The sequence below is a fragment of the Gastrolobium bilobum genome, unplaced genomic scaffold, assembly GCF_033153095.1.
Source record: "Gastrolobium bilobum isolate Gb01-03AN ecotype WA unplaced genomic scaffold, APGP_CSIRO_Gbil_v1 utg23400, whole genome shotgun sequence".
Classification (NCBI taxonomy): domain Eukaryota; kingdom Viridiplantae; phylum Streptophyta; class Magnoliopsida; order Fabales; family Fabaceae; genus Gastrolobium; species Gastrolobium bilobum.
In genome coordinates, this window is record NW_026895820.1 from 119,546 (window position 1) to 134,847 (window position 15,302).

Here is a 15,302-nt window from a genome sequence, read left to right on the forward strand (position 1 = left end):
ACAGGTTGATTTACATTATATTATTTATTTTTAAGAAAAAAAAATGTGTCATTTTAAATGACACATCTTATATTATTTCACTCTCCTAAAGAAATAAGATCCATATCTTTAAAAAAAAAAAATTTACCCACTCTCTCCATGATTTATCTCTTTCTCTAACTTAAAAAGACACAACTTTGTATTCTTTAAAATGATACACATTTTTCTTTTATTTTAATAAAATAACTAAATTTATTATTTTAATAATTTTAAATGAGAAAGGTTATACTTACAACTTTTTTTTTTTACAACCATATCTTAACAACGTTGATTTCCGTCAATCAACAGTTATCATTTATTGTGAACTAATAATTAATTAATGATTTTAATTTGCGAAAATCATAACAGGTGATTGACGGAAATCAACAGTGTTAAAATATGGTTATAAGAGGTTATAAAAACAAAGTTATAAGTATAACTTTTCTAATTTTAAATAGTAAAATAATATTTTTTTAATTATTAAATATCTAATAGACTTAAGCTGCCTAGGCTAAGACTTTTAAATTTTAAATACAAGACAGACTAAATTTATAATTTAGGTTTATATATAGTTAATAGATCAAGTCAAACCTCAAATAATTTACACAAATCTAATATTTTAAGCCAAAATATAACTCAACCAGCCTGTTTATACTCGTAGCCACGTCAAATAAAAAAAGAAAACAATACCAATATAATAGGGTAGTAGCGGCATTGCACCGCCTTAATATTTCCTACCTCTATGATATTGTCCTTTTGTTATATTTATGGAAAAAATGTGCGTTATTTTAAAAAATATAAAGTTGTGTCATTTTAAGAGAGAGAAAGAAATAGATAAAAGAGAAGAGAGAGTTGACAAAATAAAAATAAAAATATGGGTCTCACTTCTTTGTTAGAGTAAAAAGATATAAGTTATGTCATTTAAAATAATAAACATTTTTTTCTATATTTATTTGAATAAGTTAACAATTAATTGGAATGGTGAGGTATTGTCATTCGGTCATTCCAACGCGAAATATGTCATATAATTGGAATGGAACGAGCATAAGTTTGAATTGAATGTGGATGAAAAAGTCTCTGTTTTTTATTTTTTATTTATTGTAATTGAAAAAGTCTATTAAATAGAAATAAAAAAACAAAAAACCATATTATTTGAAGAGTTTTTTTAAAAAAAAAACAGAATAGTTTAATCAATATATATTATTGGTGAAAAAAAATTTACACTTATATTTTAACACATTATTATTTTTTATCATATTGTGTGTTTATTAATTAAAATAAAAATAATAAATAATGATGCATTAAAATTTTATCAAATATTAGTGTAAAATTTTCATACTAATTAAATTATTTAAAATATATATATATATAAAATTATTCAAGAATTTTTATACATAATTATTCAGGGATTCAAATTAAAATATGGTTTTATGTAAATAATTTAATTCCTTACTTAATATAGGTTAAAAAAAATTTGTTTTGGCTTATATTCTATTTAAGGAGGAGATAGATACATACTCAATAAAGAAATTAATACCGTATCGAAATAAAATAAAAATAAAATAAATGAAGGTATTTGACCAATTATTTAAGTAAAAAGACGTATATCGGTCAAAATATAATATTTCACTTACTAATATCATTATTTGCTTACACTATTGAAAAACATCCCCAAGGCGTAAATATTTGCAAAGTTTTAAATAAATAAACGGAAATTATTTTCTCACTTGCTCTTTTTACATCCATTTTCTTAGTACTTTTTTTTATTTAATATGTGGGTTCTTTTTTTTTTAACTTTTCTCTCGTTACAACAGAAAAGTAATGCCCATAAATTAATTAGTAAATGTGGATGAATGAAAAGAAGCCAATTTGATGAAATCATTTATTCTGCTCGGTGGTCCCCTGATAAAAATAGGAAGAGCGAAAATAACGAGGATAAAAAAAAAAAATATGTGTTCTGAGAGAGAACACCAGATCTTTCTATGTTCCGGCGTTTAGTAGAGGAGAAATTTTTTTTTGTCCAGAAATCTCAATTTTTAAAAATATGATTTTACCTTCAATTTACGATAATATCTGAAAATTAAAAATTTAAAAAAATTTAATTTTTCAAGAATCTCCAAAAATCCCGCGTAAGAAACGCCCTTTTAATAAAAGATATTTCCCAATTTGACGGAGAAGTATTGCACAATCACGTTAAGCAGGAATTGAGCTGGAAGCCGTTTGGTGTTATTTTCACTGTCGGAGAGCTTGTTTGTTTTTGCGTTTGAAAGATTACAAACGGCCATTCGGCCTAAAATCAATTGTAAGTTTTATATTTATTATTAGACATTTAATGGTTTTAATTTAGTAATCACAGAAATTAAATGTAAATAAATAGAGGGTTAATATTTCTCACGTTATAAAAGATAAATTTATCACCTACACACGTAAAAATATGTGGACTATATTTTTCTTTCTTTCTTCTCTTTATATGACCTTATATTAGCTTCACACAATTTCATATCTGTATAAGAAATGAAATTGTTTTTTATAACATCAGAAATATTAATCTAATAAAAATAATAGGTATAAGAAGATATATACGAGACCAGAGTTACATTGTGTAAGTTCTCATCTCTGATTATTTGTATTCCTTGAACAAAACTGTAAGCAAAAAGAACGAATTTAGCTGTCCAATTGAGCAAAGTCGTATCCCATCCCAATAATTGACGCATTTTCAATTCGATCAGTTGCGCCCAAACGCCAAATTATAAATTTCAAAGTTTGAACTTGAAGCCTGCCCACCAAGTTTGAACTTTGTGGAGCAGATCTGGATTTGCATCTATCTATCTATCTATATTTATAATATAACTTGCAAGTACTGTAGATTACCTAAACATTTTTAAATTGAGATAAGATTGAAATAGTAAACCAAATAATATATTCAAAATAGTTTTACACATCGTCATCATAGATAAATTCGGTTTGATTTTTTTAAGAAAATAATGATATTGATTTTTTTCATTAATGTGTATAAGGATGGGCCAGGAGTCAAATCAAAAATCAAAACACATTTATTAGTCTCAGAATCCGTAAAGCGTAACGAGCTTTCGATTTCATAAGCAGGTTACATTACATCAAAGAGTGATATTTATTGGGTACTCTAGGTCCCCCACAAGCAATAAATAAGACCCCTCTTGTATCACCTTTGAACCACCCTCGTTTGCTATGCTAAGATGCTCACAAGGGCTTACCTCAAATCCTACTTGAGCACTCTCCCCTGCATCTAGCTTCACACTTTGAAAACCCACCAACTGTTTCATTGGATTTCCATTTCGCTGTTTACCTTGCTTCATAAACAGCAATACTGGATGCTTCCCCACCATGCTTCCATGATTTTTAACTCCCATAGTGACTGAGACCGACATGCTTTGGCATGTTTCTTCACCCAACTCCGAAACCAGTTTGTAACGGATGGTTTCAGAATTCTCAACCATCAAATGAGTAGATGATTGATTTAAGTGAAGATTGTTCTGTGTGACAGAAACGAACTCATAGGAATAATTTGAGTAGCTTAGGCCGTAGCCAAATTCATACACCTTTGGACCTGTGTAAAATCTGTATGTTCTCCCAGGATAGCCTGATGCTGGATCAGCTCTCATTCTCATGTCTGTCATTGGTACTCTGATGAAATCTCTTGAGTACCATGTAAGTGGTAGTCTTCCTCCTGCATTGCACCCATTTGAGTAATAATGTTTTAGGAAAATATACTTGTGAAAATATTTAGTGAGACTCATATTAGATTTATTTAATAATAAAAAAATGCATTAGAAAGAGTGGATCAAGAATTATTACTCAAAAGTCTTTTAAATACATGTAGTGTTTAGTGATTAGCTTTTTTCCCTCTCCTTATGTGTGCTTAATTGTTGATGGATGAAAGTATTGAAGAAAATTCACCTGGGTTATAGTCACCAAAGATAATTTGGGCCAGGGCCATTCCTCCAAGTTCCCCTGGATAACCAGCCCACAAGATGCCTCCAATTTTCTTGTCAAACTTAGCTGAGGTGATATCTATAGGGCCTCCACACATGAGGACCAAAATAACTGGTTTCTTAGAAGCTTTGGCAACGCTATTGATGAGTTCTTGTTGCTTGCCTGGCAAGTCTAGGTGATCGCGATCATGTGATTCCCTCTCTTGACTTTGATCCAATCCCATAACCAGCACCACATAATCCACTTTTTTTGCTACTTCCACTGCCTGGTCTATTTGAGCAGAAGAACACTGTGGTCCATCATTACAACCAGGATGATAAATGGTGTTCTTAGCATAGTGCTGAAAGCCTTGCAATAGCGTCACCAATTTGCAAGGACGGCCATAATAGTTTCCTAGAACAGCTAGCGATGAAGCATTGGCATTGGGGCCTATCAATGCAAGGGAAATACTGGGGTTTGTCTTTGGAAGTGGGAGTAGTGAGGCAGTGTTCTTCAAAAGGACAATGCCATTCCTTGAAGCTTCAAGAGCTAGTTGAAGGTTTTGTTTGGTACAAACTTGATTGGGACCAATCGTGCCAAATGTGAGCTTGGCAGGATTTCCATCAAATAGGCCTAGCCTCATTCTAATAGAGAACAGATTCTGAAGGGCACGGTCAATTTGATATATAGGTACTTTTTTCTGTAACACTGCTGATTTAGCATGCTTATTCATGTAATCACCACACTCCACATCCATCCCTGCAAATTTTGATAACACAATCAGTCAATCATCAAGTTCCATCAAAATCTAGAGTTATGTTGTTCAAACACCACTTTGATAGTGTGCATGGTCCAATCCATGTATAATAGGGGATCAATCCTCGCATATCATAGTGGTGTAATAAAAACATGGGTAAAAATTTTACTCTATGAATTTAGGGAACCGTATGTTTTCTTCTTTTATTTTTTTGTTTGTGTTCAGGCCCAACGATAGATGTAGAACTAGATATTATGCAAGATTCAAGCGTTTTTCTACCTTAAATATTATGCAAGGAAATAGCACATAGCCCAATCCATGACTCAAAAGTGGAGTCCAGTCGTGAATTTTTGGACTTGATATTGCAATTATATGCTTACTGCCAGAAAGGACCTTGATGACTGATAGTGAGAGATTAGGTTAAGACAAGCAGGCATATGTGGGGACCAAATGGAAGTGTGGGCCAAACCATATGAGTATATGACTTTGCTAGGAATATTGACAAAGAAAGTACACCGACCAAACCAAGTGAAAAAAGCATCATGTATTGAGAACTTTGATATGATTGGATAATTACCCCTTGGACATTGTGATTTCATTTGTATAAAGATTTATTAATATTCTATGATAATCGCATAAACAAAGAAACAAAATATACAGATAAAGAAGAGAGGATTGGGCAAAGTCCCACTATACCTGCCCTAAGGACATCGGCTACAGCGTCCTCTGCTGTTTTTGCATAACCTTGCTTATCGTGTATGATATCAACTGCTCCACAATCAGACGTAATATACCTGATATTTTACAACAAAAAACGTTGGTATTAAGATAAAAGTAATGTGTCACTCTCTCATTCCGGTGAAATCGGTAGCTTCAAAAAGAAAGGGGGAAAACGTAAAACGGTCAAATTGAAAAAGAGGTTTCACCAAAAAAATAAAAAAAGAAGTGAAGTGTCTTGGCCAGTAAAACCATTGCTTCAAAAAGAGAAAAGCTAATATACCCATCGAAATTCCACTGTTTTCTTGCGGTTTTGGTTAATAGATTGAAATCTGCACAGTTTGGGACCCCATTGACACGGTTGTAAGCACACATTATCCCACTGGCTCGTCCTTGTTGTATACAACTCTGAAATGGAGGCTGATAGGTGTCCGCCAAATCTTGCAAAGTGACCTGAATCATAAAGGATTTCAAGAATTCAGAAAATGGCAAAAAGACAGGAAGTAAACAGTAACAACATATAGCATCACATCAATAATCTTAAACCTTAAACATCAAAAAGTAACGAGAAGGTCATACATAGAATCATAAGTATATCTGTGTTTTCACATATATTTTAGCAGGTATAAAATAATTATCTAAGTCTTAATTCTTAAAGAACATAGATGCTAAATCAGTGAAGTACACTAAAAAATTAATAGAAACAAAAGCACACAATTTGACAGCAAACTATTCAGTAAAGAATGATAAAGAGTAAAGCACTTAGCCGCACCACAACTACAATTAAAAAGAATCCAATGTACAATTATTTAAACAAAAAAAAAAACACGCACACACACACACTGCCTAGATTTAAGAGTAGCAGAGCAAAGAACACAAGACATGACATTATGGTTCAATGTTTCAAACATTCATTGACGGCACAAACCAACAATTAACAAAGCAAATTACTAAAAAAACGAGCCCAGCAGATTAAACTAAACTAAAAGCCAATGGCATTAACACACAAAGATTCTTAACACACTTACGCGAGCATCGAAGACGAAGCGATCCACGCCATTCCAATTGTCCAAATCATAAGCAGTAAAGTGCTTGCAACAAGCTGAAGCTTGAAGACGCTCTCCAAGTTTCCCTCCATGAAATGAATCACCTTGAAGCCCTCTCACAAACGCTACAGCATATTTGGCATTCACCGTAGGGTCTTCACCAGCTGTCTCTTGCCCCCTCCCCCATCTGGGGTCCCTGAAAATGTTTATGTTTGGAGCCCAAAACGTCATCCCCATAGCTTGCCCAGCATTATACACTGCTCTAGCTTCTCTTCCAATAGCCTTCACGTACACACACACACACACACACGTTATTATTCATAAACTTATAAATAGCAACCATTTTAGAAGAGCAAAAAAAATGGAGTGAACTGACCTTACTAATTTGATACCAGAGGTTGGGATCGAAGGAAGCAGCAGTGAGAATAACTTGAGGGAAGCTGGTTGCGGATTTGATTGTGCCATTGAATCTGATGCCAGGACCAGCGTCGGCAACACCGTGCAATGCTTCGCTCCACCACTGGTAACTCGGGATACCGAGTCGGGGAATGGGGGGAGCTGAGTTCACGAGTTGGGCGAGTTTCTCGTCCAATGTGAGTCGTGATACGAGGTCTTTGGCTCTTTGAGAAATGGGAAGCTTGGGATTGCAGAAAACGAAGGATCTGGTTGATGGGTTTGAGCCATCACAAGCATAAGGAGGCTGAGTTGACTCGGCGTGAACGAGGTGGTGGTGAATGAGAAAAAGGAAAGAGAAAAACGTAATGGCAATGGATGAGAGACCCATGCTGTAATGAAATGGGAAGTTCAGTGCAGATTGCAGAACAGAGCATGTAATTGTTATAAAGCAAAAGGTACTGCTCTGTTACAGACACAGTTTGCCAATCGTGGATTTTATTTTATTTTATTTTATTTTAATCCACTCGTGTATAATATATCATTCGTAAATTATATAACATTGAATTTCTTTAAAAAAAAGTGTTAAGTAAAAATATTTTTATCTTATAATTATATTTTATTTACATGACATTAGCATACCATCTCTGTCCTACGCTAGTTCCTGAACCTCTTTTCTAATAAGAAAAAAACAAATCCATGATAAAAATTTCAATCTAGCTAGGATTAATTTTAGTTATGAAATTGTGAAGACAATTTTTAAGTTGAGTTGATTATTTGGAGACTTATGTTTTATTTTATTTAGATGAATACTAAACTTGGTAGCATGATCACGTGCGTGACCATATCTGACGACGTATCGAGACTATTGTGGCGTGCTTGATCAGAACGAATCTTCTGAATTTTTTGCAAAAGTCCTTTTATAAGCATCTTCCTTGCTATGTGAAAGAAGGGATTCAAAGAAAGGGTTCTTACCTATGAGGAAATCTTTGCTCTTCTAAACAAATTGCCAATACCCCCATTGTTTTTAATATAAGAGAACTAACCGTAACTAACCATGATTAATAATGAAAGAACTAAAGAAGGATTGTTCGCCGCACAAAAAGTGAAAAATGCTTTTTGTCTTTGAACATTTAGTTATAATACATCCACTACCCTTTAGAATACGACACAAAATTAAAGATTAACTATATAGAGAATAATTGGATATTTATTGTAAATATGTTATAAAAGTTATATTAACATAAAATAAGTGTAATACTTTCTTATATTACATAAGAAAATTATTATATTCTACGTTCACAATAAATAAAAGAGAGAAAAAAGTTGAAATTGAAAAAAAAATTATTATGGAATTTATTTGAAAAATATGAGTGTAGGAGATAATATTTTTCTTATGTAACATAAGAAAAGTATTACCCATAAAATAGTATAAGTATTTATAAGTATATATATTTCGTAAAAAATATTGAAAACTTTCTTATATATTCCTCTGGAAGACTGATTCTTACTCCAGCATAAATCTTACCATTAAATTTTATTCTTACTTTTTTTTATCACTTTTAAATTAATAGTTAAAAATGCTCTTTGAGAAATATTTAGAAATATGGTTAAATTAAATGGTTAAGGATTTAGAAAGATTTAAAAATGCTCTCTTATGACAGTGTTCGTATATTTGTTATAGCAACTGTCTGAGGGCCTAGCTGAGGGAGACGGGTGGTGAAATTGCTGTCACTATCTCTAAGAAATGGTGCCTCTTACTATGTTTTGTTAAAAGTCGTAGAAGTTGCAGATCCCATATCAAGTACAGGGAAGGTTTACTACTTTTGCCTGGTACTGTTACACAAGTTGACATTATTTACTGTATCATCTGCACTAGGATTTGCATGATGCCACAAAGACTCTAATTTGCAAAAAATTGCAAATTGCCGATTCTTACAAATGAGTGAATGACTCAACGAATCCCTGATTCAGATTACATGTGAGCACGTACCCCATATATATATATATTTATATTTATATAGTGTGTGTATGTGATCTTTCACTTGTTTGAGTTGAAGAAAGTCTAAACTAATCAAATCTAGCAATATGATTGCAGGGTATGTGGGCAGAGGCATGATTTTGCCCCGAAATTTCAAGGTAAGTTGTTTTCAGTTATTATGTATTAAATACACGGATGTGTGTGTGTGTGTGATCTTTCACCTGTTTGAGTTGAAGAAAGTCTAAACTAATCAAATCTAGCAATATGATTGCAGGGTATGTGGCAGAGGCGTGATTTTGCCCCGAAATTTCAAGGTAAGTTGTTTTGAGTTGTTATCTATTAAATACACGGCTGTCTAGTTAAAAGATTATTATATTAATCTTGGATTTAAAGATTTTCTTAGGTATTTATAAATAAGATACTTTTGAGATTAGCATATTGATCATACCAATACAATATAGACCGGCCAATATGTATCGAGCCCAATCACACACAGTAGATGAGAGAAGACTTTGGGTTGAATTATCTGCTTCTTGGACTGTTGGTGGCTTAGCCGTTTGTAGTGAGATGAATATGATTCTTCTTTGGCACGATGTACCTGATTGGGGTGGATACCTGCAATGACATTCTGATGCTCAAGTCAGTATCAAAGTCAGACTTATGTGGTATTCTTACTTAATTAGATTGTTATACCTGAGTATGTACACTTTGTTTATATAGTGAATCTGATGCCGCATTGGGTAGGCGGTATGCCTTCTGATTGGCTGTTTATGGGCTGCAGGTTCAGCTGGTGCCTTTCTGGCCTTATCTCTATTATGTCAAGCTATCTGGGTAGAGTGGTGGCAAGCCGGTGTTGTCCTTTATGTATTGGTTCTGTGGCGCGGTGGTTTCTTATTCGTGCTTTATTGACTTATTTCTTAACTTTGAAGTCATGTTTAAAGATGGTTTAAGTGCGATGAAGCCATCGCGCACTCTGATGTTTGGACTTTTAATCTTTGGGTTTTAATCCTTGGATGGACCTATTGTATTTTATCCATATCACATATCATTATATACTGTGAACAACGACTTTGTTAAAGGAATGATGTGCATACAGTAACAGCATAACAACAATAGAGAGAATGTCTATACTGCAAGTTTTACCTCTTATTTATAAAATTTATATATGAATAGTAGATTTTTTGACCAAGGGGCTCTTTTGGGAGCCCATATCCATATTCATAGCTATCTAATTAGGTTTAGTTTTCCTTTATTTGCCTTAAAAAAAAATAAAAAAATCACTTGTCCTTTCTTGAGCCTAAAGTATCGGTCTCTTACATAATTCCATAAGTATATTCAGTTATCCCTGCCCATATTTCATTTGAGCACAGAGGTCGATGAATTGTTCTTAATTTATGACTCAAGGTTTTTAGACTACCGAGTCTCATGATTCATGAATGCCGCCTTTACTTAATTATTTTTCCCTCAGAATGAGCTGTTTCAACTTAATCTGTAGCGAGTCATGGAAGTATGTTCCTAACTTCCTAGGATGCATGAAATTAATAGTTGTTCCTATGGGGTATTATTGCATAAAATATTTAACTCGTGAATTACTGTCAGCAATTGTTACCATTTATTTATTGTTGCACGTGAATTAGTAGCCAGGAGCATTTTAATGAAAATCTATTCTGTTTAAACTCTTCATTAACAACACACCCCTTTAATACTTCTTTTTTTTCAAAATATATGGATCCATTCCTGGAGAATTGATAATTATAATACAAGCATAAAGATATATATTATAACAAGTATTGATAATTTTAGGTTGGACTTTGTCATTACTCCAACATGACCAAGGGATTTATCATAAAGCTGAAACTGCATGTTACAATAAAAATAGGACTGGATCTCAAAGAGGATCCATATGATACATTATTCAAACGAAATGCGAAAATAAAATGAAACAGGAAGGTAAAGCTAAAGATAACTCTTGTTCACTTTAGTATATGTCACTTTGTTAACTTCACTTTCATTTTATTTTTGAATTTTCCCAAAAATAAACTTTTACAATATATATCTCTGCAAATTATTTTTGATATCATTTATTTGATTTTAAGGGTAAAATAAATAAAATATTTTAAGGTTATCATAATTTAAATGTAACCTTAAAAAATTATTATAAAAAAGAGAGACAAAGTAAAATGTTAATACCTTCTTACTCATAGTTGGTTCTCCAATCCGCTCTTGTTTTTAAAGACCAATTTGCTTTAATAAAAATAAAAAAAAATAAAAAGCAACATTTTCCCTAATCTAATAAAGATTGGTGCCAACTGCCAACTCCATACCTTCATATTCTCTCGTCATGATTCCGAATACGACAATAATATAAAAAATTTAATCTATTATTATTTATTTATTTTTGGTAAGGAAGGGCTAAGCCCAAAGCAAAGAAATAGAAAGCAGCAAAGCAAAAAAAAAAAAAAAAAAAAACACCTAGACAGAATCATCTCAAAGTGAAGTCCCTAAGTCTGGAGACCCCTGCTGCATTGTAATAACCCTTACTAGTAATTAGAGATTTAATATTGAAGAATGATTAGAAGTAAAAGAAACAAAATTATTTTTGGTAAAAAAAGAGAGTTAAAATGACAGTTAAGAAGTAAAAATGCAGGTAAATAAAGTTATCCAAAAATAAAAAATAAAATTATAAATATTATCATAAAAATAGTCTTGACTAGTGTGTAAAGTTTGATATTGAATGGAAGTGTGTAGATAGATAAGTTGTTACCCAGTTAAACTAACTTAATTTTACCAACCGTAAACTCCTTTATATCCGTTCATTCTACTTGTACGATGCCCTCTTTCTTCTTCTCCCCATATGCTGCCCGAAGCTTTTCCATGGGAAAGGGGCTTAGGTTTAAGTTTTTATTTTCTTTAATTTCTCCTCCAATCTTCAACCAAATCACAAAGTCCACTATATGAAATCGATTGTAAACCATCCAATGAATCCATTCCACCGATCAATTTGAGCTATAGTTGAGTGTGCTAGGAGTTCTTTCTTCCTCCCATTTTCGTGACACTATTCATCAAGGAGGGGAAAGTGCATTTTTGAAGAAGCTTTGCTTGGAGATGGATCTTTAGGCTTTGTACAAGTGATTGGAGGTAATAAACCCCTATTTTCATGGCTTTATTTTGATGATTTAAGTCATGAAATTTATGAGCATATTTGGGTGGGAAATAAATTGGTTTAAAATTCGAATAGATAATGTTTTATGGATGTTTTGGATGTAGGAATGTTAAATAAGCATTTGTGTATGTATAAAATGGAAAAAAAATCCCATGTCTATCTCCCTTTATGTTTCGGCCATGAGAGTGTAAGGAGGGAATGATGTGCAAAATTGTAATTCATGTATTTGGAAGGTGTAAGGTGTTGGAATAAGTGGAAAGTTGAGGAATTAGTAAGAATCCTTAAGTGAGGAAAAATCCTATGAATAATTGCCCTTATGTTTAGGCCTTGGGGGCTTTGGAGAGACTTGTCATTACAAAAATTAATTGGAACTTGATGAATAGATATATGTGTATGTGTAAGTTGTTAAAATAAGTAAAGAAAATGAAATGAAAAAAAAGAGAAAACCTTGGTTCTTTCCCTTGGATTTCGGCCTAGGAGGTGGTTTAGGGGTAGATGTTGTTACATCTCATTTTAATAAATGTGTTGTTTTTCAAAGTATGAAATTGATGAGTCAAGAAGTTAAATGGCTTGAAAAATTATTGGAAAAATATCTTGATTCCCTAAGAGTATGTCCACGGCCTTTTGAAGGAAAAATGGCATGATTTATGTAGAAAATTCTCAAGTGAACACTTGATTAAACTAAAGAACGCTAATGACTATAAAATGGTCTAGACTTGTGTATTGGCATAGGGTTGGCAAAAACGTAAAGAAACGAAAATAAGCGATAAAATGTATGCCTTATGTAAGGATCATGGCATAGGATCATTTTATTGATTTTGTTGTGGATTCTTCTCTAGGTGTGCCTAGGGATTTAAAAGGATTGGAATCTTATTGAAGCGATATAAGTAACTTGTATCACAAGTAAGCGGATTGATAAAGCTTCAAGAGGTAAGCTCTATGTTTAAGGAGTCTTTTCCTGCTTGAGTGCTCCACCATGGTTAGTGGACTATGGTTGGACTTTATGACTGTTGTTTGATACTTTGTATAGATGCATTCATATAGAGCTATTTGATAATATGATATGACTTGTTCTGATATGATTTATGTAGTGATATATGGTACACTGATGTCTTCTTGGGTCTTCCCTGGGACTGACGATGTACACCTCTGACATGTTCTGGTTCCGCTTGGGGTCTTCCCTTGGGAACACGTGCGTTGATTTCCGCTTGGGGTCCTCCCTTGGGAACACGTGCGTTAATTTTCGCCTGGGGTCCTCCCTTGGGAATGACGGCGCACGCCTCTGATATGATATGATATGAAATATGTTTTGTTCTGTTATGATATCTATTATAAATGCATTTGTATACTCTGTATCTGACTTTCATGCAGGAGTGAGCCAGGGGTATGGAGAATTCTCTATAAACCTAGAGCTTACTGAGATTTGTAATCTCACCCCTCTTTGGGGACATATTTTCAGGTGCCCAGATTCCGGGTGAGTCCTCACTAAGCAAAGACGCGACCCGTGGTTGAGGCGTTGGGGACGGATCAGTTTTTGAGTAGCTGTAGGCTGCTAACTTTTTGGAGTGCATTTATGTTATTTCGTATTTTCGCATTTGATGGATCATGATGTTAGATCCTTTACTTTGTATATGGCATGTATATGTCTTGTACATGTTCTTCAGTTTGATGCATGTACATGTTTGTATTCAGGCATGTTGATATGACTATGTAGTATTCAGTTATGTTTATGTATTAGATTGCATGTTGTTAGATTAGCGGCACTGAGCCAAGTTCTGCATGCGCCCATGGATGGGTATCTGATTATATTTGCATGACTGGTACTTCTGGATATAAATATTGTTCAAACTGTCTATCAGGAACTCTTGGGAGTGGGATTGGAAAATCTCCAGTTGTTTGATTTACAGAGGTTACTTTGTCCGATTTTCATTTACGCCGAATAAGAATTTAAAAAGAAAAAGAAAAAGTTAGGTCGTATTTTCGTAAGATAAGTCTTCCGCTGTTTCTGTTTGTATCATATGCATGTTAATTGAACCGGCTCGAGACGAGGATGTTACATGCATCATCCTGCAGGAGCAAATCAAGAGCTGTTGGGGGTCTCACGAAGTGTCAAACGTCATCCAACTCCGAGTTATCCAAGAGGTAATTAGCCAACTGGGATGCACAATCGTTCACTTCCCGAAAGGCATGCACCAGACGAATCTGCCAATCATGCTTCAACCATTCCCGTATCTGAGTCAACAAATCCGACTCACGAGCATCATTAGAAGGCTTGGTGAGCAAGGAAATAAACGTTACTGCATCACATTAAATAATTAGACTTCTCCACTCCTTGTTGCAGGCAAATTCCAAACCTCTCAAAAAAACCCTAAAGTTTTTCTCATAGCACTGAACACTGCCCTACTTTGTAAGAGAAACCACCTAGCCAAATTCCTTGCGAGTCTCGCAACAAGCCATCACAATTTGCAATACCAAGATTTCCCCTCGCAGCACCATTTCTATTAAGTTTCACCACATCAACTGTCAGTGGCTGCCAATAGATTGCCTTGCTTAAGACTCTTCCCCTCATAATCCTTCGATTAACAAATTGTAAAGTATCATGGATCTCCATAGCCTTGCCGCCTACCATCCGCACAGAATTGAAATTCAGTACTGGCCTACTGCTATGAACCCTCTCATTCCTCCAACCCTAGATCATCCAGCAGGTGATCATACAATTAGAATACTAAGAAATGTCCCTATCAACTAATCTCTGGCAATGTATATTCATAACCAAGAGAAGCAGAGAAGAAGTTATTCCCTGATGCAGAAGGCCAGAGATCTTTCCAGACATGCTGACCGAGTTAGTGTTACAATCACGGCAAGTATATCGGCTGTACAAGTAATAAAGTAGTGAATAAAATATCGTTCACACAAAGATTAATGAGACCAAGTATTGTTCTCACTATTCTCTCTAATTTGGACAGATCAATTTAAGTTGAGAATGATTTGTATTAGTAAAATTAAAAACAATCACTATGAAGTAATTTAAATTAAGAACGCAAACAATGAAAACAATTGACGAAATTATGATGAAAAATTGTAGCCGGAGTGCACTTCACCTTTGATCCTCCCTTATTAATCTGAGTTAATTCTTATAATCAATTACCTCAATTGTTCAGACAATTCATCTTCTTTTAATTAATTAGTTAAATCCTAATGTCTTAGTAATTTTAACTCTTTAACCTTATTGGAATTCTAGTGTCTTAATAATTCCTCTTAAGTTAAGCAATAATG

The 15,302-nt window shown here is 33.6% G+C and overlaps 1 protein-coding gene and 1 long non-coding RNA gene across 2 annotated transcripts; one reads left to right on the top strand and one right to left on the bottom strand.

Moving 5' to 3' along the window:
• Nucleotides 1-3,134: 3,134 nt before the first annotated feature.
• Nucleotides 3,135-7,279, bottom strand: LOC133296209 (probable beta-D-xylosidase 7). Its single transcript, XM_061495157.1, has 6 exons — nt 6,866-7,279; nt 6,472-6,771; nt 5,727-5,896; nt 5,423-5,520; nt 3,955-4,728; nt 3,135-3,724 (listed from the first exon to the last, which is right to left on the bottom strand). Exons 1-6 carry the CDS (start codon nt 7,271-7,273, stop codon nt 3,135-3,137), a joined length of 2,340 nt encoding a protein of 779 aa, XP_061351141.1. The 5' UTR covers nt 7,274-7,279.
• A 4,433-nt stretch (nt 7,280-11,712) lies between these two features.
• LOC133296214 (uncharacterized) lies at nt 11,713-13,820 on the top strand. The gene is made up of 3 exons (XR_009749476.1): nt 11,713-12,001; nt 12,866-12,956; nt 13,486-13,820. It is a non-coding gene; the product is annotated as an uncharacterized LOC133296214 (long non-coding RNA).
• The last annotated feature ends 1,482 nt before the right edge of the window (nt 13,821-15,302 follow it).

Excerpts from the sequence above, each read along its gene's own strand:
- LOC133296209 (XM_061495157.1), bottom strand. The coding sequence starts at position 7,273 with ATGGGTCTCTCATCCATTGCCATTACGTTTTTCTCTTTCCTTTTTCTC. Across the intron at positions 4,729-5,422 it reads AGCCGATGTCCTTAGGGCAG|GGATGGATGTGGAGTGTGGT; the intron begins GTATAGTGGGAC and ends CAAAATTTGCAG. Across the intron at positions 3,725-3,954 it reads CTTTGGTGACTATAACCCAG|GAGGAAGACTACCACTTACA; the intron begins GTGAATTTTCTT and ends GGTGCAATGCAG.